Source organism: Canis lupus, chromosome 3, assembly GCF_011100685.1.
Source record: "Canis lupus familiaris isolate Mischka breed German Shepherd chromosome 3, alternate assembly UU_Cfam_GSD_1.0, whole genome shotgun sequence".
Taxonomy (NCBI): Eukaryota; Metazoa; Chordata; class Mammalia; order Carnivora; family Canidae; genus Canis; species Canis lupus.
The window spans coordinates 2,764,849-2,790,094 of record NC_049224.1 but is presented as its reverse complement, the minus strand read 5'-3'; the positions used below and the strand labels follow the sequence as shown (position 1 = coordinate 2,790,094).

Genomic DNA, 25,246 nt, shown 5'->3' with positions numbered 1-25,246 from the left:
AAGGTGATTTGAGTCACTTATAAGCAACAAGAGTAAGAAAGCCCACTTTGAAATGACTGCTATGAAAATCTATAAAAATACAAAAATCTATCTATACCTCAGGCTGGATATTTTCATCAGTCAGTCCACATGTCAGAAAGACAACATATAGACTAAACAGCACCAACTGGAATATGTTTAGGTTTAAAGGAGCATAATCCTTTGTGAGCAAGCACAAAGTTTAGTTTTTAAAGAAAAAAATCCAATTTCGTTTTTAAAGAATGAAAATTTATAACAAATGATTTAATACTGATTTTGAATGATCACTGAATCCAGGTTTTCTAGATGATTACCACCTGTTTGCTGATTTGAATAAATCTTTCAATATAGCCACTTACTGACAGCTTACCACTGTACCAGCTATTCTAAGTGCTTTAACATAATTTCACAATAAGCCATAAGGTATATGGTACTATTTCTATTTTGTAGATAAGGACCTGAAACTTAAGGTGGTTAAGTGAACAATGCAAGGTCACAAAGCCTAAATCAATCAATCTAACTCAAAAGTGCATGCTCTTACTTCATGTACTACTTTCCTAAGGCCGATTACTCAGTGTATATGAGGTGCTAAGTGTGTACAGACTTTCCAGAGGTCCATGGGCATAAAGAGTCTTGAGAGACTCAATTTCAATTCAATTAGCTTTCTTTCTTTTGTAACCTTTCCTCAAACTTATCTGCCTAAGAATGTACCTGTCATCAAAGTATCATGCTGGTTCTCTGTTCCCATATTCCTTTTTATACTAACATTTCCTTTATAAATAAAAGCATACTTCTGGGACGCCTGGGTGGCTCAGCGTTGAGCATATCTGCCTTTGGCTCAAGGCGTGATCCCCGAGTTCCGGGATCGAGTCACACACGGGACAACTTCCACACACGGGACAACTTCCTGCATGGAGCCTGCTTCTGCCTCTGCCTGTGTCTCTGCCTCTCTGAATCTTTCATGAATAAATAAATAAAATCTTAAAAAAAAAAAAAAGGCATCCTTCCTACCCATTAAAAGGAGCGATCTGAAATAACTGGGGTCAAACTGAAGTAATGACTGAATAATATATTTTTGTAGGTAGCTTCCAGCACCTGCTTTAAAAAAAAGACTGGAGGATCTAAAGAGTCTGTCAAGTTGATGTAATTTTGGCAAATACCTCAGAAAAACTAAGTGACATTGCTATGATAAACTCCTTCCATCCCCATCACTTTATTATGTGAACAAAGTTTCCCAAGCTTACATTCATAAAGATGAGAAACAAAACTGATGTTGAACTATATCTCATTTTAAGAATAAATAAAATTCACTCATTAAAGTAGTAAGGAAGGAAAAAATCTCCATCTATCTCATTAAGAGATACACTGCTGGGAAAATTTTATGTTTAAATACTTATCAACATTTATAAGTTTGTTCTTGATCACAGTCAGATGCTACAAACAATTTTAACCCAGTCTAAACCAGTTGTTCTATATTTAAATTCTTGAACATGTTTTTGTTGCAAAGGGATATGATATGGTCAACAATATTGCTTAGGATTTTGCTAAAAGATTTTAGGAGTCAACATAAATGTGCAAAGGGAAATTTTTTTTCCCAAAACTTATTCAGAGTTAAAGGCTTTAACATCATTGTATCAAACAGTTAAAGATCTTAAATATTTCATCCCATTCACTCAAATTTGAGACAAGATATGAGCCAAATGTTTGTTGTCAATATTTTCATCAAAAACCTCTATCTAGAAAAACAGATCAGTCTGGTATTAGGAAAATAATAGAAATGAAAACAACCAGTGCTGGAGAGAGATCAGGCTATTTGAGAAAAAAATAAAAGCACTCAGTTTATTAGTTCCTTTTGTTTCATTTAAAGAACACTGTTAAATTTAAAAGGAAAAATCATAAATTATAAATTATTTAAATTATTAAATTATTTCAGCTTAATTTTCAAAATGATTAACTGAATATTAGACATAGAAAAATAAGAATTTCTAGAGTGATAAGAAAATCGAACTGTATAGACTGTCAACTGAATTCAAGTAAAATACAGTAGAACACTAAGTCTGAGCAAGCTGTTAAACTACAGCAAAGGGAGACACCTAACACCATTTGCCAGAAGCAGAAGGACAGATGATGGGTCAGAATGAAAAGCGCCAGGTCACTGGGTTCCCTAAGAGCAGCAGCCGACAACGTGGGGACTGTACATTCCCTGGGTGTACGAACTTCTTCCTTGACTCTGTCTTTGACTGCTCAGCTCGTGCCTTTACACAGTATGACCCCTACCCACCTGACCAATCTTTCTGCTGCTTCTTTCAAGATGCCAATCAAATGTCACGTTTCCTACTGGTAACAAATAATAAAACTTTTTCTCAAAATTTCTTTTTTTTCTTTTTAAAAAAGATTTTATTTATTTATTCATGAGACAGAGAGAGAGGCAGAGACACAGAGGGAGAAGCAGGCTCCTTCAGGGGAGACCGATTTGGGACTTGATCCTAGGACCCCAGGATCGCACCCGGAGTCAAAAGGAGACAGACGCTCAACCACAGAGCATCCACAGGTGTCCCTCAAAATTTCTTTTTAAACATATCTCTATACTGTAGGAGATAATAAACTACCAGCATAATAATAATGGAAAAAACAGTTTAAGCAATGTGAAACCAGACTCAAGAATGGATATATTCCACTGTGGTCACTTAAAATTTACTAACAAGGAAGTTATCTTTATATATTTCAGATACAAGTTTTCACTCTGTACCATTATTTTATGTGTCAGAATTTAGTAGGGCAAGAAATAATCTGGGAAAAGTCCTAAGTATACTGTCTTACAATGGTTTTTCCGACTCTTCTAGTACACAGTATTCTTGGTATGGTTACTTTAAAAAAAAGAAAAGACACACCAAACAAAGCATAACTGATCAATGATCTACATGGAAGGTTACACACATGTAAAAAAGTCATGTATGTATATGTAGATAGACACGTTGGTCTACTGTCTAATTTATGACTCTAGACTTTCTAACCTCAGAAAATTTCAAGATAAAATGCTGTTATAATGTCCCTGAAAGTTCTCTCATTCATTTTTGTTCTCTCACTTTTGACTCATTCATATTATTTTTCTACTTTGGAAATATTAACTTAAAAGAAAAGACTTCTAATAATGAAATGCACTAGTGCACTGGAAGTTCCTAAATGTGAAAAGCTTGGGCTTCTGACCTTAGGCAAATACAATTATGAGTATTTGTGTTTTAGTCAAATAAGGAAAAGAAAGCAAGACAAAATTATGTGCCACACTTATTTAAGTATGTATGTGTATGGAGGTAATGGGAGTAAAAATTTTAACTTCATTAAGCAGCAAGGCAGTATTTAGAAGTCATGAGGACAAAAAAAGAGAAATGATTTGTAACATATCCTTAGAGATCGTCAATTTCCTTTCTCAAATACACCTGTGTGTGTATTTATATAGACAATCAGAACCACAAACTCAGATAATTCAATAAAGGAAAAGTGTATTTTCTAAATGTAAGCGAAACATTTTCCAATCTGCAGTTGGAAATACTGCAAATTTTAGCAAATTAGCAGAATGTCCAGAGTAATTTATATACATATATTAGTGGCAATCACTATTCAATAAATGTTATTGATGAAAAATTATTCACTTTTTAATAGAAACCCTTTAATGTTTATAATTCTGCATCCCACCAACTTATATATGGGCATCAGAGCCAGTCACTAAAATACCTCCATAGCTTGGGCTAAGCGTTCTTCTAGTGCCATGTAGGTGAGGAACTGAGGATCCACATAAGAAATCGCTTCAGCAACTCCTAATCCATCTGCAAAACCATCAAATAGGCTGGAAAAGAAAAAAAAAAGCCATGATTTGGGAAATCTTTATGAAGATATATTAGCATCCCAATAAACATACTATAAGCAGAAAATATTAAATATTTTAATGGTAAATATTTTAATATATTTTAAAATAAATAAAATATTTTCATATAAGTCTTATGCAGTGAGGGGCTCGAGGAACCAGCAGGGAAGTGAAATACTAAGCACAAGGAGTTAGGATACCACACTCATGACACAAGTTTGTAGGAAAATCCTACATTTCTGGTTCTAACTTTGAGGACTGCTTAGGCCTGGGATAAAGGTAGTACTTCTTCCCTTCTAATTCTTTCCTATATATTTCCCCTTCTGTTCGTTTGAGTTGCCAACCTAAACTTACATGAGAACATGGTAAAGATAACTGATGCATTTATTTTAAGTCTATCATTAGTGTCAAAGCCTCTTTTTCTTCTCACCTTGTCCTGCTTAATTACTTGGCCTTAAAAGATATTTAATTTTCTCAAGTGTTTCTCTTTAATCTCTTTTATTCTTCTAAGTTAGAAGTAGGCCTCCTCCATCATTATTCAGATTGAAAAAAGATTTAGCTCTTAAATGCTCATTTTTATTACCTTTTTTTTTTTCTAAAGGACTGTAGTCTCCTTGAAGAAAATCTGTTTTATTCTGGTCCTAATCTCCTTCCTCCATCCCTAGACATAGATTCCTACTTTCCTCTAGTCTTGGAAATACCACATATTTCAAAATCCAGGAATTCTAAGTATGTCCTCAGTCCTCTTCTTTCTAATCTTGGCTCCCCGGAAACTACATTCAAGTCCAGTGTCTCACTTATCCTTTCTATAGGTTGATTTCTTTCTTTCTTTTTTTTTTTTTTTTTAAGATTTTATTTATTTATTCATGAGAGACACACACACAGAGAGGCAGAGACACAGGCAGAGGGAGAAGCAGGCTCTATGCAGGGAGCCCAACGTGGGACTCGATCCCAAGTCTCTAGGATCAGGCCCTGGGTTGAAGGCGGCGCTAAATCACTGAGCCACCGGGCTGCCCACTGTAGGTTAATTTCTAACCTTTCACCTAATTCCAAACCCTCTTCAGCTGTTGACCTACATTTTTAGTTTTCTGGGGGGCACATGAGCCCAATTAATTCCCACCACCTCAAATCCACTATCTCCAAAACTGAACTTATTTTGTCCACCTAAAGGCAAACGTCTATTGATGTCCATGTCCCCAAGAGAAGCTGAATACAGTCAGGAACATCCAGTTATACTAGCTAGCTCAAAATAATTTTGATGTCAACTTCTGTGCCATCAAAATTACAGATCTATTGCCAAGAAATACAAAAGTATTCTTATGAAGATTAAAGCTTAGTAGCATCTAAAAATTAGCAGACATCACATGTTCAAAGAAACATTCTCACGCAATCACAGATTTTAAAATTAGAATTTAGTATATGTGCTGCCAAAGCGAGCACTTAAAATTAGAATTTAAACTACAAATCAGTGACTCCGATCTCCCTTGCAACACCAGAACTCCTTCACCCGGCAGTGAGATATAGTGCAAAGAGGAAGAGCCCCAGAGTCAGTGAAATAGCAATTGAACTCTACATTTAACTGAGTCATAAACAATGTGAAAAATTTATTTAACTGTTACTGTTTCTTCATGTATAAAATAAACCTACACATGCCTGGCACAAAGATGGCACCAGAGTAGGCATTCAAGAAACAGCAGAATCATTTTCTCCATGTAAAAACATTGCTTTCTGGGGTGGTATGTGCCAGTGTGGGAGAGCCCTATCAGAGTAGGAAACTTCTGTAAAGTAAGTGCTCTAGTTTTGCCTTTTGAAGTAATACAAACTAAGCCCACTTTTCCTTTGCAGAAAACTCCTTCAAACGGTTAGAGTCAACTATCTCCTAATTCTTTTCTTTTCTAGACTACGCAGAGCTAGGCATTCAAAGCAGAATATATATGCTCATAAATTTGGTCACTGCTAAATAACAGCTAATTTAAAAATTCTATTATCATTCATCTAGCAATCACCATGGTAATATAAGTGTTTCAGACAAAAATCACTAATGATACTAAAACTAGTAGATGGTAAATGGCCCAAACTTTTTAAAAATGTCAAAGTTATGAAAGACAAAGAAACACTAAGGAAATGTTCCAGGTTAAAAGTGACTAAAGAAACATGTTAAGCAAGAACAATGAATGGTCTCGGATTGGACAGAAAAAAAATTCTCTACTGGCATTAATTTAAGGACAACTATAAACATCTGAATAATTCTGTAGATTAGAGAATAGTATTGTTACCAGTGTTAATTTCTAGATTTTGAAGCCTTTACTTTGTTATATAAGAAAATGTCCTTGTTCTTAGGGACTTCATTCTAGACCATGGGTAAAAAGGCACCTTGTTTGCAACTTACTCATAAATGGTGGGGGGGAGAAATGCCATAAACATAGAGAAACAAAGGAAAGAGAATGATAACACAAATGCAGTAAATGTTAACATTTAGGGACTATTAGTGAAGAATATATGGAAATTCTTTGTATTATTTTTGCCATTTTTCTGAAGTTTGAAGTAATTTCAAAAGTGTTTTTAAAATTTTGTTATTAAACCATGGTCCTATCTATAGGGAATTAATTTCTCACAATCTTATTAGGTTAATAATTATTAACCCCAATTTCTTGCAGGAAGATAGAGAGGTTAAGTAGTTATCAAAAAACAAAAAAATGGTACAGTCAGGATTTGTCTAAATCTGAAACCAACTCCCATCACACTAGTTTATAAAATAGTCTCTGGGTAGTCTGCGGTAACACTTCTATGACATCAAAACAAATAAATAAACTTTGATAGAGGACTTTTTCCCATTTTCTTTGAAACTAAAGAATCAAAAAGCTTTAACTCTTTTTTAAGTTGTGGTGAAACAAAAATGTTAAGATTTTGGCTTCAGAGATAAGAAGTGCTGCTGTTTGCCATGGCTTTTCCTTTTAGTTGTCAAAATGACATTATTTTAATATGAAAACCAAATCATATTTTCACTTCATCAACCTGTAACGACTGCCACATAAATTAATATAGTGCCACATATGCAAATAATGAAGTGTTGTCATATCTACATAAAATTCAAAATAGTAACCTTCAAAATTTTTTCTTAAAATCAATGCTAAAATGTTTTCCATATTAAAAAAAAAAAAAAAAAGCTACTCTGAAGCTCCCCACATTTGGGGACAATCAGTAACATCTCTAAAATCTTGACAACAAACAACAGCCATGTCCAGAGGGACTGTCACTGAGTTAGAACCAACACTAAAAAGTCTTCAAGTTTAAGTTAAAATTATATTCAAGAAAGACCTCAATTATTTCTTTAAATTTTTATGTGGGACAACCTTTTTTGAAAGTTATTTAGAAATATGTATCAAGATCTTAATAAATACTACTTATCTCAGTGATGTCACCTCTATCAAACCGCCATAAAGAAACCACCTGAAGCACAGAACAAGTTATATGAGGGGAAAGAGTCACTGCACTATTTCAATGAAGAAATGATCAATTAAATTTTAGTGCAACTATAGACTAGAGCATCTACCTAATGGAGTTGTAAAAAATTATTTTCATAAAATTTTGAAAATGTGCAAAAGAAAACATTTCTTCATATTAGACCGTTACTGCCTCCCAACGTGCACAGATGAAGCGAACTAAAGCGACAAATCTGTCATCTGCTGAGCATTACAGGGAATGACTTTGCATAATGGAGACAGAAGACAGCAGTACACCAAGGAGTTCAGGAAGAGGGGGATAGACAGACATGGGGGTGGGGGTGGGGGATAAAATACCAAGACCAGCAAAGTCCAGGACCAGGTGAGCCACTGCTTTGCCACAAAGTTTGGGAAGCCAGAAAATGGGTTTTGGAGCCAGGAATGTTTATGATGGAATTATGAACTATTTGTGTGGCTGTGATGAAACACCACTTTGTACTTCCACAAAATGGTCAGTGAAAGTCTGCTTTGTGCATAAAATTATTTTCACCCTGGGAAGTGAGAGATAGGAAACAGTAAGGAGGATTTCAAGGAGATCCTGAGATTCATATCTGGAACAATTTGGAGAAGCACAAAGTAGCTACCCACACAGAAAGAGACACTAAAGATACAAAGGAGGACTCAAAAACGGAAGTTCTAGAAATCTGCAGTTATGGGGGGGGGGGGAGATATGAATGAGTTCTCCTTATCTATACTCTTCTCAATTTTCTGTGATGGAATTTTAACTGGAAAAACAAAATAAATTCTTATAATTGTATCTCTGTAGAGATGGACACAAAGGTAGTACAAAATCATATTTTCTCCAGAAAAAGTAACAAGAGATCAGTTGGACATCAGTTGGACATTATTCTACATCTCAGTAACTAGCTGCTTTCAGAGGCATACTGCACATTTGAAAGATAAATCTAACTACAAACCAAAACAAATTTTGACCATTATATCATGAGACATAACAATTCTATAATCCACTTAATTTATATGCTTCTTTTATTTGAAGTTCATTATTCCTTTCAGCATAAAGTAAACTGAATACTTTCAGCATTTCTGGGAAGGTACAATTATATTTTTCATACACAGAAGGGTTAACTATTTTCTTACGATTCTTCTCATTTAATCACAGATTCTGAAATTCTTTAAGTAGTATTTATTAAGGATTCTTTTTTTTTTTTAAAGATCAAATGGAAGGCTATATTCAGCATATACAGCTAAATTTAAAAGTTGGAAACCTCAAACCATAAGCTTATAAATAACAAGGATATAAGGTGGGCTTCAAGAGAGCCAAAAGGCCAAAGAGAAAAAGAAGTCACTGCCTGGAAAAGAAGGAGGGAGTGTCCATGTAGGAAGGGACATCCAGAATGAGATCAGAAGAGGAAGACTGACAGATGGGAAGGTGAGAACACTTCTGAGATCAGAAATATGGTTTCAATTTATCATCACAAACAAATTCTACTCAATGAACAATTAACCACAGGAATCGCACTGTTACATACCTCCAGTCCACATCTAAGTCTTCACTCACGCTGGAGTCGTCCTCAAGGTTATTGTTCCCATCCAGCATGAAAGCTTCTGGCTGTGCAAACTCATTGGCAGGCTCATTTCCCTCATCGCTGCTGCTTTCATTGACTTCATTGTACTGTAACCAAGGAATCTCTCCCTCCTCCAAAGATGTCTGTTCCCTAATATAAACATTTTAAGGGAAGAAAAAAAATTATTATTTTTTAAAGATTTATTTATTTATTCATGAGAGAGACAGAGAGAGAGAGAGAGAGAGAGGCAGAGACACAGGCGGGAGAAGCAGGCTCCCTGTGAGGAACCTGATGTGGGACTCGATCCCAGGACCCAGAGATCATGACCTGAGCCAAAGGCAGACACTCAACCACTGAGCCACCCAGGTGCCCAAGAAAAGATATTATTTTAAAACATCATAAAATTGTTATCTAAAAAGATCATAAAATTGTTATCTAAAAAGAGCTCTATTTAGTGCAAATAGATTCTTTATTCTTTGAGTTCTAAACTCTTGGTACTTTTGGGATTCTAAAAGTCTGATTTAACTGAAAAGTTATTTAAAAGGGAAGCAATTTGTTACAGGGTCATATGTATACAGAAATAGTTTCCAATTACATGAAAACCTATTTATTTGACATACAAACTACCTATGCTCCTGTATTTCTCTTTATGCAGAAGAAAAATAAGAAAAATTCATTCTAGACCATTTTAATTTTTAAATACTGCTCTTGAGGCCACCTAGGTGGCTCAGTCAGTTAAGCATCTGCCTTGATTTTGCCTCAGGGCATGATCTCAGGGTTGTGATACTGAGCCCCGCATTCGGCTCCACAAGGAGCCTGTTTAAGATTCTATTCTCTCTCTCTCTACCCCCTCCAACCCTTCTCCCATGCTCGTGCACAGTCACATGCGCTCTCTAAAAAATTAAAAAAAAAACAAAACAAAACACCATACTGCTCTTGAGTAGTTTTCCCTCACAGTTCAAATAAAGTCCAAATTCTTCAGCCTGGCCTACAAATCCCTACATCATACATGCTTTCTCCTTGGCCCTCTTCTCCAACTGTTACCTCTCACCACTCTTCCTATTTACTATATTTCAATGATTCTTTCTACGTTTGGAACACATTCTTTCTACCTTGGGGCCATTTCCTTTACCTGAAATGTTTTTTTTTTCTTTTCTTTTCTTTTAGAGATTTTTATTTAGTTGACAGAGAAAAAGAGAGAGAGACAGAGAATAGGAATGTACAAGCAGGGGTTGCAGCAGAGGGAGAGGGAGCAGCAGACTCCACCCTGAGCAGGGAGCCCAATTCGGGGCTCGATCCCAGGACCCAGCGATCATGACCTGAGCAGAAGGCACACGCTTAGCCACTCAGGTGGCCCTACAGTGTTCTTTCACCAGATTTCTGCACAGCTATTCCCTTCTTGATATTTAGGTCAGAGTAAATATCAGCTCCTCAGAAAGACCTGTCTTAACCATTCATTTTAAGCAGCTGTCCAGTGACTTACCACATAACTCTGCTTAGTTGCGTTAGAGAATTTACTTCTACTTTATCATTTTCTTACTTGTTCATTGTTAGTCTTTCTCCCACTAGAAAATAAGCTCACTGGAACAGGGACAGACAAACCAATGGTACAGATAAAACAAGGAAGACAAAAAAGAAGCATTTCAAAACAACAGAAAAAAGAATTATTCAATAAATGATATTAGGACAACTGAGTACTCATGTGGAGGGAAGGAGTTTAAATCTGTCATTACTTACCCACTAACAAATTCCAAATCTACATTTTAAAAACACGTGTGCCCCCCGCCCCCACCATTCATTCCTAAAACAAAGACGTAATGGAAAAATCATGAGAGAAATTTTTACAAAACTCTCAGTGTCATTGTAAGTATGATGTAAAACCTAGATGCCACAGACAGGATAGTTAAATTACACTACTTAAAAGTCAAAACACCAGAAGTACGAACACAAAGATCAAACTGAAAAGAATTAATTACAATACATGAGAAACAAAAGTCAAGGCTACAATGACTGAACAAAAGGTACTTTGTGAATTTATAACTAAGAAAATTATACTGGTAGGCTCTTCTTATTTATTCTATTTAACAGAAAATACTTTTTAGTATATCAAAAGGAGGTTAATTATTAGAGCATAGTTTTGATGAAGATGAATTTTAGTTCGGATTTTAAGAAGAGAAATAATGTTATACAGTAACATATAAGTTCTAATTAGAATTAGAATTATAGAATAATAATTAGAATTAGAGTTATAGAATAATTAGAATTAGAATTATACAATAATAATTCTATGTAGAGAATTATTCATTCTAATGTGCAAATTTAACTTTGGGGATAAAAACATTTATGAAAGAGATGTAGATGATGTCCACATACAAGAATCAACACATGTTAAAGGCACGGAAATAGCATCTCTTTCTACACCTAACCTATAAATGTTTCTTTAATCTCAGGTCCTAAACAACACTTTAAAATAACAGGATAATAAAATTTATTATCTAGTATTGCCTCTAGTAAAATCAGAGAAATTAGGATAACAAAATATGATTAACTTGTTGAAGGTTTAATATCTAACATACAAAGATGGTAGATATTTTCATGCATCATAACTTGGCCCAATGAAAAATGAAACCCATATGGATTTAAAATACAAAATCAAAAATTCTATGTTTACATTTTTTTTTTTAAAGATTTTTATTTATTTCTCCATGATAGTCACACAGAGAGAGACAGAGAGAAGCAGGCTCCATGCAGGGAGCCCGACGTGGGATTCGATCCCGGGTCTCCAGGATCGCGCCCCGGGCCAAAGGCAGGCGCCAAACCGCTGCGCCACCCAGGGATCCCTCTATGTTTACATTTTTATGAAAGCACTTGTCATACTGTCTTAGAACTTTTCTGGTGACTCACCGGTTTCCTCCTAAACTGGTAGCTTTCCTTTTTTTTTTTTTTTTTTTTTTTTAATTTTTATTTATTTATGATAGAGAGAGAGAGAGGCAGAGACACAGGCAGAGGGAGAAGCAGGCTCCATGCACCGGGAGCCCGACGTGGGATTCGATCCCGGGTCTCCAGGATCGCGCCCTGGGCCAAAGGCAGGCGCCAAACCGCTGCGCCACCCAGGGATCCCCAACTGGTAGCTTTCCAAAGGCAAACAGTGTGCTCTATCTCATGGTAACTTCACCCCTTTGCAATAAGTGCTTAGCACACAATAGATACTCTATTTGTGTTGCAAATGTTAACAATAAATCCTTGAAAAGCAATCTTTTAAAAAATAATTTGGGGAAATTTTTGTTATTTCTAATGTACTCCTATAAAAAAAATATTTTTTCTATTATATAAAAATCAAAATGAGTCAGTTTATATTGGTGAAAATGATTCGGTATAAGAAATACTTCTTTTTTTTAATTCAAAGAAGAATAATATTAAGTTATTCTGAATATAAATAATTTACAACATGTCATTAATATTCTTTTACTATATAAGCAATTCTTGGCTACGTATTTTGCTTAAACATTTGATTCTGTCTTTAATGACTCGTAATATAATGTAGTCATAGAGATAGCAAATAACGAGTATATGGTATATGCTTTCAACATATTACATAAGGTTCACATCAATTCTTACCATTTAACACAAAATTTACCAGGCTAGTAGAGTGGCACTGTGCTGGGCCAGAGTTGGCTTGATGAAAGAAAGAAAAGAAAGAAAAGAAAGAAAAGAAAGAATAGAAAGAAAAGAAAGAAAAGAAAGGAAAGAAAGGAAAGGAAAGCAAAAGCAAAAGCAAAAGCAAAAGAAAAAGAAAAAGAAAAAGAGAAAGAAAAGAGAAAGAAGGGAAGGAAGGAAGGAAGGGAGGGAGGGAGGGAGGGAGGGAGGGAGAAAAGAAAGATTCTTAACAATAGAATCAAAAGTATCTTTCATTTTCTGAGCTAACAAAAGAAACATGTACCCCCATGGGAATGTAAGCATATTATGTAAGTTTCAATGCTTCAAAAACCTTGAAAATATTTAAAGCAACATCTCAGTCTTCTCTCTCTCTCTCCTTATACATACACATTTACACACACGCCAGACATACCATATGTAACACATTCACAAAAACTTATACATTCAGTGTCATTTCATTTTGTTAATTCAAAAATTAACAAAATGCCATTATCAAGTTATACAGTAATTTACAAGATTTAAAAAGACATATTGTCTAATCGTGTCTCCAAATGGTCAATTCTGAAAAGGGTTCCAGTAGATGGAAGATGTGGAAGCATGTGCCTACCACAACCACCACTAAATTCACAAGTATTTCAACTGGGAAGGGAAACTGCGGATTTGTCCTTTCCTTCTGAGCGTTTCCAGCAGAGCCTGGAGGAAATGAATGCTGCTGCCAGGAGAGGAAGCTGAAAATGCTTCATGACGAATCCCCACAAGCTACTACTCCCAGTGAAAATCCTATAAGTCCATCAGCATCATCTAATCTCTTGACCACAGGCTACACTTAAACTCAAAGTTTCAGATACACAGACTGATGTTTCCTTTATGATATATAGGATATATATATTTCCTTAATGATTCAAGATCCCTATTCCTCAGTAATAGAAACTAAATTTAGTAATATGTGAGTAGCAATATTAAAATCATCAAAATATATTAATAAGCCAAGCCAATATGGAATATTTTAAAGACATTTTCATTAAAAAGTTTTAGAATATGCTTATTATATAACCATGCATCATAAAATTTTCTGAGAAATGAAAGGCAGACAAATCAAAAAAAATCTCTGAAAATACTAACTCTGATTTTACATTCTGAGTGGTTGCCGCCTTTAGCTAACTGATCAGCAATTTGAGTATCCATTATTTGCAGCACAAAATTTAAACCTTTGGGTTAAAGCCAACATTTTAAAGGGCTAAGGTTTTCATAAAACAATCTATATTATAAGAAATTTCATAAAATCCTGGACAGCATTATAAGCATTCCTAATTAACTGGTATTTAATTAACTGGCTTTCATTTTATAAATCAAGACACATATTAATTAGTTGCTAAACTTTAGGCATAGGCTCACTTTTAATAATTCTAATTGTATAGCAAGTTTTTCAGATTTCAAATCCTCATCTTGGAGTTAAAGTACAAAGGAAAATAACTGAAATTTGAATTAAAAGTCAAAAAAGCTTCAAAAGGAATTATAGTTTAGAAAATCAATGGTACCCTGTTCCATGTCATTTAGTCACAAAGATGGAAGAACTGTCTTCCTAATTTGAAGAACTGTCTCTTTATTCTAATAAATTCAGTGTTCACAGGAAAGGCAAAATATTAAGTTTTTATTACAATATTTTGAGTATTTATGTAAAAAATTTGTAGTCACCGAAACAGCAGGAAAAACTTAAAGAAAAATACACACGTGTGATACACTACTTTAACTTCAAAAATACTTATTTTAAATGGACATTCAATACTGTCCAGCAATTATTCAAGATTTACCTAATAAGTTTGTTGTCTAGCTCTGTGAAAGCCTATTTCCCACCTTTTTTTCTTTCCTTCAATTTTGCAATCTTCCTATCTTCCCCACTCTCAGTATCTCGTAATAACAAGAATACTAAAGGCATCAGAGACCCACCTTCCCACTGTGAACCTACAGACTTACTTACCTACACCTGTACCTACCTACTGCCTTCCCGCTAGGTACAATGGAAGTCTCTGCTCCTAAAAGCCCTCTCCTTGAGATGTGGATCCTAACCTTTCTCATCTTAAGAGTTTCACTTTATCTTTCCTGTAATTGTTACTCTCCTCTGGAACATTCTATAAGCCAACAGTCAGCTTCCGGTTTTGGGGGGTGAGGACAACATTTTCCTAGGCTCAGCATCCATCTGTGGCGCCTTCCCTTTCTAAAGAATTAGGTATGGTGACTGTCTCTACTCTCTTTCAATTCCCTTTAATTTTTAATTCCTTTTTTTCCCCTCAAATGTAATATAAACAATCTGTTTAAGTTATAAACGTTCTGTTGAACACCTATAAAACCCACCACCCAAAGCAGGAACTAGAATATTATCACTGACTAGTATACACCTTGTGCCCTGCACCTATCCTATCCCCTTAGCCTCATCCCCCAGAGAAAAGATCTGGATGCTATTGTATTTCCATTTTTTGAAACAAGTTTTCACTAGTTTTATATACTTAAGATATTTAACTTGTTTTTAAGCTTTGGGAAACAGCATACACATTAATTTTTCCTCAACTGTTTTCATTCAGCACTGTATCTCCAAGATTCCCTTGTGTTTTTGCATCTAAGCGTGGCTTATACATTCCCAGAGCTGTATGATACTCCATGTAACTTTTCTCCTATTAGTTAATATTTGGGTAATAGCCAGTTTTATAGCTTTCATGAAAAATACTGTAATGAACAATCTTGTACACAACTCCTGGGCCACGTGGGGAGGTTTCTCTTATACACTTAAAATACATACCTGATATGGCCGATAGTCTACCACGCAAATGTTAAAATTATTACATGATTTCAGTGAATCTGACCTATTTCACCCCTCAACAAGCATTCATATCCTCCAAAACACCTGACGTTGTCAAATTTCCTAATGTTTGCTAACCTAATGGGTGGGTAAAAAAATGCTACCTCCTTGTGATCTTAATGTATGCTACCTTGATTACTAATGATTTAAGTATCTTTTGATATTTTTATTCACCATTAATATTTCCTCTTTGGTCAATTATCTACAAAATGTCTGAACAATTTCCAATTAGATGGTTTTTCTTCTTGATTTCTAGGAGTTCTTTATATCCTGCACATTAACATTTTATATTCTATAAATATTTTCTACTAGTTTCTTTCATTTTCAGTTCCCTTCTTTTTGTCTTTTTGTCCTTTATTATTTTCCCATCAAGCCATGCCCACCAAAACCTCCACCAAAGATGGATGGCTGTTGAAATGGTGCTATGTGCACTCTTGATTTGATTTATTTTTTTTTAAAGATTTTATTCATCTATTCATGAGTGACACAGAGAGAGAGAGAGGCAGAGACACAGGCAGAGGGAGAAGCAGGCTCCATGCAGGGGGCCCGATGTGGGACTCGATCCTGGGGCCCCAGGATCACGCCCTGGGCTGAAGGCGGCGCTAAACCGCTGAGCCACCCAGGCTGCCCTTACTCTTGATTTTTAAGAGGAGGATTTTTTTAATCCTTTGTTATTAAAAATGATGTTTTTTGTAGATACTTTTTACTGGGTCAAAGAAATTCTGTTCTGATCCTAGTTTCTGAGTGTTTACCATGTTGAGATATTGAACATTAATAAGTGATTTTTTTCCTGTATCTACAGAATCTATCATATGAATTTTCTCCTGCATTCTGTTAAGCTGGTGAATGACACTTAAAGGTATTCTATATTAAAACACCTTTACATTTCTGGAATAAACTCAGATTGGAAATTGAGTTTTATCTTCAAAAAATATGTACTTACATATTCAGATTTCCAGTACTGTTTGAGATTTTGATATGTATTTAATAAATGTTTTCCTTCACATACTCTTTCAGTATTAGAGTTAAATTGGCCTTGTAGAATGATTTGGAGAAATAGTTCTTTTTCTATTCTCTTGAAGAGTGGAGTGACATGATCCTTGAAAGTTTAGTTTAGGAGAATTTAGTTCTAAAACCATCTGGAGGGATCCCTGGTGGCTCAGCAGTTTGGTGCCTGCCTTTGGCCCAGGGCCTGATCCTGGAGACCCGGGATCGAGTCCCACATCAGACTCCCTGTATGGAGCCTGCTTCTCTCTCTCTGCCTCTCTGCCTGTCTCTCTCTCTCTCTCTCTGTATTTCTCATGAATAATAAAATCTTTAAAAAAATAAAAAATAAAACCATCTGGATTAACTGTTTACAGTAAGATTTTAAACTACTGATTATATATCTGCAATACTTATAATATTATTCAGGCTTCCCATGAGTTTTGGTGAATTACATTTTTCTAGGAATTTGTCGATTTCTTCTAAGTTTTCAAATTTACTGGCAAAAAGTTCACAGTACTCTTTTTACCTTATCCAGTTTTTATTGTACTGTGGTTTTTCTATTTCAGTATTGTGCCTTGTCTTTATTTCTTTTGTTCACTAAGTGGATTGTCTATTTTTCTTAATCTTTTCAAAATATCACCTTCTAATTTCTTTGACCATTTCTATCATAACTGTTTTGAATCATACTGAGTTTTGCTTTTGTCTTTCCTAACTCTAATTCTGAATTTCCTTATTTTCTTTAATAGTTCTTTTCTATTTTAAGTTAAATGCACAGTTTCTCCATGTTCAGGTTTTCTTCTTTAATAACTTTATTTATTTATTTAATTAATTTATTAAGATAAATTTCCCTTTTTGAATTTCACTGCATCCCTCAAATTTTAATTGTAGTAGTATTCGCATTATCAGTAAGTAGAGAGCATTTTAGACTTTGGTTATAATTTCTTTTTTTTTTTTTTGTCCTACTGGTTATTTATAAGGATGAACAATATAAAAATGTATGGATTTTTTAAATTTTTAGATTTGTTTTTTATTTCTAAGTTAATTACATTGTGGTCAGAGAATATAGTCTGCAGGATACTGAATCTTTGAAATATGTGTATCTGTGATTTGTAGCCTAGTTCATGCTCAGTTTGTGTGTGTGTGTGTGTTTATTCATTCCATAGGGTGGGGTGTTCATTAAACCATGCTTACATGAGTTGCTCAAATCTGCTAAAGACAGATGAATTTCTTATATCCATGAATTATAGGTAATTGAGAAAGATATTTTAAAACCTCCCAATATGACAGTAAATTTGTCACTATTCTCTGGTTTGGTTAAATTTTGATTTGCTTATTTTATTTTATTAGGTATATTCAAAGCTTAAAGTTGCTACATTTTACTGATAAACTAGACTTGAAATATAATGACCTCTCATGCTCTCCAATAATGTTTTTTTATCTTTAAATCTACTTTGCTAATATTAATTTAACTGTTCCATTTTTGGTTAGTATTTGCCTAAAGTATCATTAACTATCCTTTTACTTTCAGTCTGTCTGTATACATAAGCTTTAAGTGTATCTTTTATAAAAAGCATTTAAGTTAAAAAAATCAAACTGATTGAAGCTTTGTCTTTTACAAGCAGAGATTAGGAGGCAATTTATATTTATTGCAGCACTTGTTCCATTTTACTTTTACCAATCTCTTTCTTTCCTCCTTTTTAATAATTTTCTCCCTTTCTTTACTTCTATTTGGATTGACTTTAAATATTCTTTTTCCATGTCTTAATATTTCTTATCTATAGGTTTCCAGTACATGTAACTCTATATTCTTTTGGTGGTTACCCTTGAAATTTTACCATACAAATTTAACTTATGTCCAAAGTTAACTTTGAACCCTCTCCTGAACAATATCTTTCAACTTTGGTGTCCCCTCTTTCAACTTAAATACTATTGCTGTCTAGTACTTTAGTTCTGTCCCCATCCCCCCTCACTTTTATCTTTTTAAAACAAATTATGGAGCTTTATTATTGTATGGTATCAACCCAAGTAACTGATAACTTCCACATATGTTTCTCTGTTGCTACCCATATATCTTTATTATCAACCTACAATCAGGGACATTTCCCTTAACACTTAAAAATTAAATATCTATGCATCTATTTACCATCTGCATTACACAGTCTAATAGGCACTTAAAAATTCTAGAAAGAGTTTGTACTTTCCATTCTTCTCCTCAGACCGTCCCATCTAGGTCAATGACAATAACAACTACCCAATGCTCAAACCAAAAAACCCAATCATCATTGATTCCTCACTCTCCCTCATCTCACACTCAATCCCTTCTATTATTTATAACTCAAAGATATTCTTAAACCTGTTTTTTTTTTTTAAAGATTTCATATATTTTTTCATGAGAGAGACAGAGAGAAAGAGTAAGAGAGGCAGAGACATAGGCAGAGGGAGGAGAAGCAGGCCCCATGCAGGGAGCCTGACATGGGACTGGATCCTGGGTCTCCAGGATCCCGCCCTGGGTTGAAGGCAGCGCTAAACCGCTGAGCCACCCGGGCTGCCCTGTTTACTTTTTTTAATCCTCACCACCCCTAGTCCAACAGCCTAGTCCAACTTTCTTCTCTCTTTTGTACTTAAATACCTTTCTAATCTAATTCAATCTTTGTAACAAAGCAACTAGAGTGGTCTTTTAAGTTTGTCAGATTGGGGCACCTGGGCAGCTCAGCAGGCTAAGCGTCTGTTGTCTTCAGTTCAGGTCATGATCTCAGGGTCCTGGGATCAAGCCCTCCATTAGGCTCCCTGTTCAGTGGGGAGTCTGCTTCTTCCTCCTTCCTATGCCCTTAGCCCCTGCTCCTGCTCCCCCACTCTCAAATCAGTTAGTAAAACTTTAAAATAAATAAATTAAATAAATAAATAAATAAATAAATAAATAAATAAATAAATATCAGATCTTTCACTCACAATCTCATTGTTCTATAAATAAATCCCGGATGCTATATATCCTGCATAGTTTGGTACCTACCTGACAACTTCATCTCCTACCACTCTTCTGTTCACTCATTCCCTTCAGCCCCACTACCTTTATGCATATCAAGCCCTTTGCTTTTTATAGTACCTCTGCTCTTACTATCTTTCCTTTTGCCCAAAAAGCTCTTCCTCAATCATGAATTATCTTTTAGATCTCAGCTCAATACTTAGTAAACTAAGTAATAGTGATTCAAGAAGATCAAACATAAAATCAGAAGGAGAAAAAAAACACCATTTTCAATCACTGTCAAAACCAATTATGCTTGCAAATTTCTTTCTTTACAGATTCTCTAATATATTTTATTCCTTACAGAATTAATCTCAAGCTGGAAATTTGTACCTTTTGCGAAGTTCAAATTTTAATGTTAGTCCAAGCTGAAAGAATTTAGAAAACCAAATCTTTTTTTTTTTTTTTTTTTTTTTAAATTTTTTTTATTTATTTATGATAGTCACAGAGAGAGAGAGAGAGAGAGGCAGAGACACAGGCAGAGGGAGAAGCAGGCTCCATGCACCGGGAGCCCGATGTGGGATTCGATCCCAGGTCTCCGGGATCGTGCCCTGGGCCAAAGGCAGGCGCCAAACCGCTGCGCCACCCAGGGATCCCTAGAAAACCAAATCTACCAAAATAGATTCCATTAGAGACTAAAAATTAGAACCCACCAATTATCAGAAAAAAATTTAAATTAACAGATACTAACTCACAATAAAATACAAACCTAGGTTTCACAAGAAAATACTAGCAACCTTTAAAAGAATAAGCTATTTAAGTAAAATATTTAAACGTTTGAAAAAATAAATAAGCTAAACATCAAGGGATTAAAAAAAGTATAACAGATTGTTTTAACAAAGCAATTATCACACTGTTATCTAGACAAAGAAACAATCACACTTATGCATCTCGACATAAAAATCCTATGTCAAATATCAGCAAACAGAATCCAGCAGCTCATTAAAACAACAACAAACCATGACTACGTGATCATATTTATTTCAAGAAATAAAGGCAACTGACTATTCAGGAATTTAGTAACAAAATAATTCCTCATGATCATTAGGTCAAAGGTGAAAAAATCACTAAGATCATTTCAACTGATGCTAAAAAAAACTATAATAAAATTTAACAGACATCTTGCTAGAAACCTATAAAAACAACAGCAGCATATTTCTTTAGTGTGATTTAGAAGAAAAAAGTGTGTGTGTGTATATGAGTGTATAAAAAACAACCCAGAAGTCAGAATCGTTCTTACTTAGGAAATATTAGAGCCAGGTTATAAACCATGGCCCATGGGTTATTTCCAGCCTGCCACCTGTTTTTATAAATAAAATTTTGTTGGAAGACAGCCACACCCATTCATTTACATATTGTGCATAGCCACTTTTACACTACAACACGAGGGTTGAGTAGCTGCAATGGAGACAGGGACACAAAGTTGAAAATACTTATTATCCAGCCCTTCACAGCATAAGTTTAACAACCCTGTACGAGAGCATTCCCATTAAAGTAGGGAAAAGATAAAGGTGTTTACCAGCAATCACTGATTTCAGAGATACCATCTTATGCAATTAGGCAGAAATATTAAAACTTCAACTTTTGCAACTTTCTCAATTTCTATGAATACATCACTGATTTCCCTCCAGGCTGCCCCTTCCCTCTTGCCATCATTTCTGTTGTACAGGAATAGCAGCCCTAATCCATTCACACCTAACTCAACCAAAATAATCTTTTATTTATTTTATTTTATTTATTTTTTCAAAATAATCTTTTAAATGCCCAAGTTTTCTTTAATGTGAAGTGGAAATACATACTATATCTCAATAGAAGATAATGAAATTACTAGAATTTTTAATTTTATTGTGCTTTGTAAAATACTAAAATCATAATTTAAAAAATCAGTAGGACTTACTGGTCCTACATAAGGCTTATACATGCAATTAACAGCATACCCAACATCTGAATGTGATGTATGCCGTTCTTGGGCAATACACATACAAATAATAAATCTCACTGTTAAACATACCCTTCCTGTAGAGACAATTCTTGGTTTTCTTCTTCAGGACCACTGCTATCACTCTGTAGTTCAGGTTCATTTTCATCTTTTCCTGGCAAAGTCTCCCAGCTTTCATCGCTTGATGACTGATCTTTTTCCGTACCAGAAAACCGATGAGGCAAAGAAGCAGACCATTCTCCATCACTGCATTCTGAACTGCAAATTCAGGACAGAAATACAATAACTGTCACTATTTGTGCATTTGTCATTTGGACAAATGCATCATAGTAGACAGTGGATGACTGATCCCACACATGCTTATAAATCAGGTGCCAAATCCATTTTAAAAAAATTTAAAAGTAAATAGAGAAATACATTCAGCAGAATGTAACTTTTTCAAATGAATATAGCATATGGCCAAGTTGTAGATTTATCAATTTATTATTTTCTTCACTGAAGTAATTCCGTAGTGGATAGATATAGGTTTATTTTTTTAGACCTATTTCTAAATAAAATTTTAAATATAACTTGGTAATCATAAATTAAATGCTATCTGAAATAAATAATAGATTTATTACTCATCTGACCCAACTAAAACAACTTTCTAATTACATACTGACAACTGGGGACATACCCTCTATGAATAAAAAATTTCCACTATTATCATATTTTAAAAGCTTAACGATTTTTTTCCTTCCTCTTTTACAAAAGACTTTAAAATGAAAGGAGATTCAAATTCATAAAAAACTGCACTGACAAATCTTTACTAAAGTCCTTTGATTGGACTGTGAATACAAAATAAATTTCAGGGGATCCCTGGGTGGCGCAGCGGTTTGGCGCCTGCCTTTGGCCCAGGGCGCGATCCTGGAGACCCGGGATCGAATCCCACGTCGGGCTCCCGGTGCACGGAGCCTGCTTCTCCCTCTGCCTGTGTCTCTGCCTCTCTCTCTCTCTCTCTCTCTCTGTGTGACTATCATAAATAAATAAAAATAAAAAAAATTTAAAAAAAAATAAATTTCAGCTAAGAGAATATTTAGAGAAGGAACCAAAAGCTATGATAAAAAGGTTAATGAAGGGATCCCTGGGTGGCGCAGCGGTTTGGCGCCTGCCTTTGGCCCAGGGCGCGATCCTGGAGACCCGGGATCGAATCCCACATCGGGCTTCCGATGCATGGAGCCTGCTTCTCTCTCTGCCTGTGTCTCTGCCCCTCTCTCTCTCTCTGTGACTATCATGAATAAATAAATAAAATCTTTAAAAAAAAAAAAAAAAAAAAGGTTAATGAAAAACCTCAGAAAATGACTTTTGGTTATATTTTTTAGTTAATTCGGTTACATTTAATTGCTTTTAAAGTACAGTCATCTTGTACCACAACAAAGTTAAAATATTACATATTGATGGTGAAAATAAATCTTAAATACCCCCTCCAACTGTATCAACCATTCTGGTTAAGAATCCCCTTAAAGATTTCCCTTAGTGCCATGATTTTTGAGAAACAAAAAAATTAATAAATTTTAGTTTGTTTCTGAAGGACGTGATAATTAGTAAGAAATAACTTTTCTTTATGATGCTATATTACTAATGGTCATATTATTAATGATACATTAACTAGACTAGTAAGTTCCTGATGAATCCAAGAGATCAAGATGCTATTAAGAAAGAATAGCACTAATGTAAGCTCTGAGAAATTAGAAGTAAAAATAATAAAATCAACTTCCAATTTTCAGTAAATGAGAGGCAGCAGGGGCACAAACATTCCGGAGAAGGAATGCTATATAATTCTGGTATAGCAAGTATTCCTTCAGTTGGATAGGACCCAAATTGCTTTTATTTTGTAAAATTTTCTGTAACCCCCAAAATAATCTAAGGTGAAGTAAATCACTTCTTGACTTGTGCCCGTGTAAAAATCTAACACAGAAAATAGTTTTAAAAGACTTCTTGAACTGCATTTCCTTGACTATGAAGCCTCTCAAATTCAAAGCTAAATTACCAGCTCCAATTTTGGTATGTCTTTAACAATTAGGCTAAGATTCCCTTATTAACTTATGGCAACTTTACTTACTTAAAAGAAAACCTTGTATTTTAAACATTGTTATGATCCTGTTCAGGAAAATAATACGTAAAAACTTCTGAATTTTTTTTACTTAATGAAATAATTGATGGACTATCTCCAAATTTTAATATAAAAAGAATGCCTATGATCAGTAGTCAATATATTTAAGAAGCCTATATCACAGATCGGTAAACTCAGCCTTTCTGCCAAATGTGGACCTTCTACTTTTTTTTTTTTATGGCCTCTGATTTAAAAACTTTTTTTTACAAGTTTATCTTTAATTCAGCTTCTTAGTAAAATACTAAAATACTATTTGGCCCTTTAGGGAAAGAAATCTGCAGATTGCTGGCCTGTATCATTACTCATTATATATCACCCTCACCTCTAAGTTGGTAACTTTTAAATATATATCTCTGGCCTTGACCATTTAGCTTTCATAATCACTAACTGCCCTCCAATAAGTTATAGATTTTCACAATCTTTTTCAAAAATTATAAAATAAAACTTATCTGACAGACAAGTCTCTTCTTGATTTTTCTATCTGCTAATAGTATTTTCCTGTTCTCAAGCCAAAATTCATGTATCTTTGACTCCTCACAAACTCCTATGTTTAAATCCTTTTTACTTTGCATTCTTTCTGTAAAATGTCTCCTTTCTCTCCATTTCTCCTAAAAACCCTGGCTCCAATATTCTTCTCCAAATCTATACCTAGACAATCAATTATTAACTGGTGTCCCTAAATTTAATCTCAGTCCCACAAGTCACCTTTCAAAAGATGCATTCTAAATACCACTATTGCTGCAACTTCCATCAAATAGTACATACATAATATTACTCCAAAATCCTTCACTTTTTTTAACTAACGCAGTATTTCACAGAATTAAGCCAATATATAGAGAAGAGGAAAGAAGCTTAATTTAGTCTCATGCCTACTGCCCTCACAGTTTTTGCCACAGTTATACATTAATATTGTTCTTAGAGAACAGTAGTTAAGAACACAGGTTCTAGAGTCAGTCTGCCTGGATTTGAATCCACCAATTATTAGTCGTGAAAAAGGTACTTCATGTTCACGTTTCTGTGCCTTTATCACTTCACACATCAGGTGAATTTAGTAACAATATCTAATAACTGAGTTCATATGAGAAGTCAATGCATTTATATATAAAAAACATTTTAATAGTGCCAGATAAATAGTAAGCCATCAATAACTGTTAGCAAATCTTTTTTTTAACCACTTTTTTTTTTACTCAAATACCATATTTCCTTTTCAAGTTTATGGAGATGTTTAAGTGAATACTGTAGATAAACCTCTAAAACAATTTTTGGAAAATGCTAAGCATTTAATACACGTGATAATTACTTTATTATATAAGTTGTCTGCTTAGACAGTTTCAACTGGATTTCCAACCAGCACACTATCATTTTCCTCTTTTCTCTACTGAAGAAAATCTACTCTGAATCCTTGGTTTGTCTTACTGAATGGCAAGATCAGCCTCCTGGTCACCAAAGGCACTTCAGTCTTAGTCTCTCTTTCCACCAGTGGTCAGCAAACTATGTCCTCACCCATGAGCCAAATCTGGCCACCTGTCCTTTAGTGGTCTGGAAGCTAAGAATGTCTTTTGCTTTTTGTTTGTTTTGGGGATTGGCTTTTTTTCTCTTTTTTTGCATTTTTAAATGGTTATTTAAGTACCTATAGAATATCCTTGATTTTGCCTTTTGGTCCACAAAGGCTGAAGTATTTACTATCTGGACATCCTTTTTAAAAAGTCTGTAAATCCTTAAGAGG

General features: G+C 34.6%; 1 protein-coding gene across 1 annotated transcript in view; it reads right to left on the bottom strand.

The window, feature by feature from the left end:
* Nucleotides 1–25,246, bottom strand: part of PJA2 (praja ring finger ubiquitin ligase 2) — a 68,368-nt gene that overhangs the window by 11,408 nt on the left and 31,714 nt on the right. The window contains exons 5-7 of the mRNA XM_038532170.1: nucleotides 21,441–21,626; nucleotides 8,874–9,059; nucleotides 3,751–3,862 (exon numbers count right to left, since the gene is read on the bottom strand). Of these exons, the coding sequence (XP_038388098.1) occupies nucleotides 3,751–3,862; nucleotides 8,874–9,059; nucleotides 21,441–21,626 (484 nt within the window). The remainder of the gene's footprint in view (nucleotides 1–3,750; nucleotides 3,863–8,873; nucleotides 9,060–21,440; nucleotides 21,627–25,246) is intronic.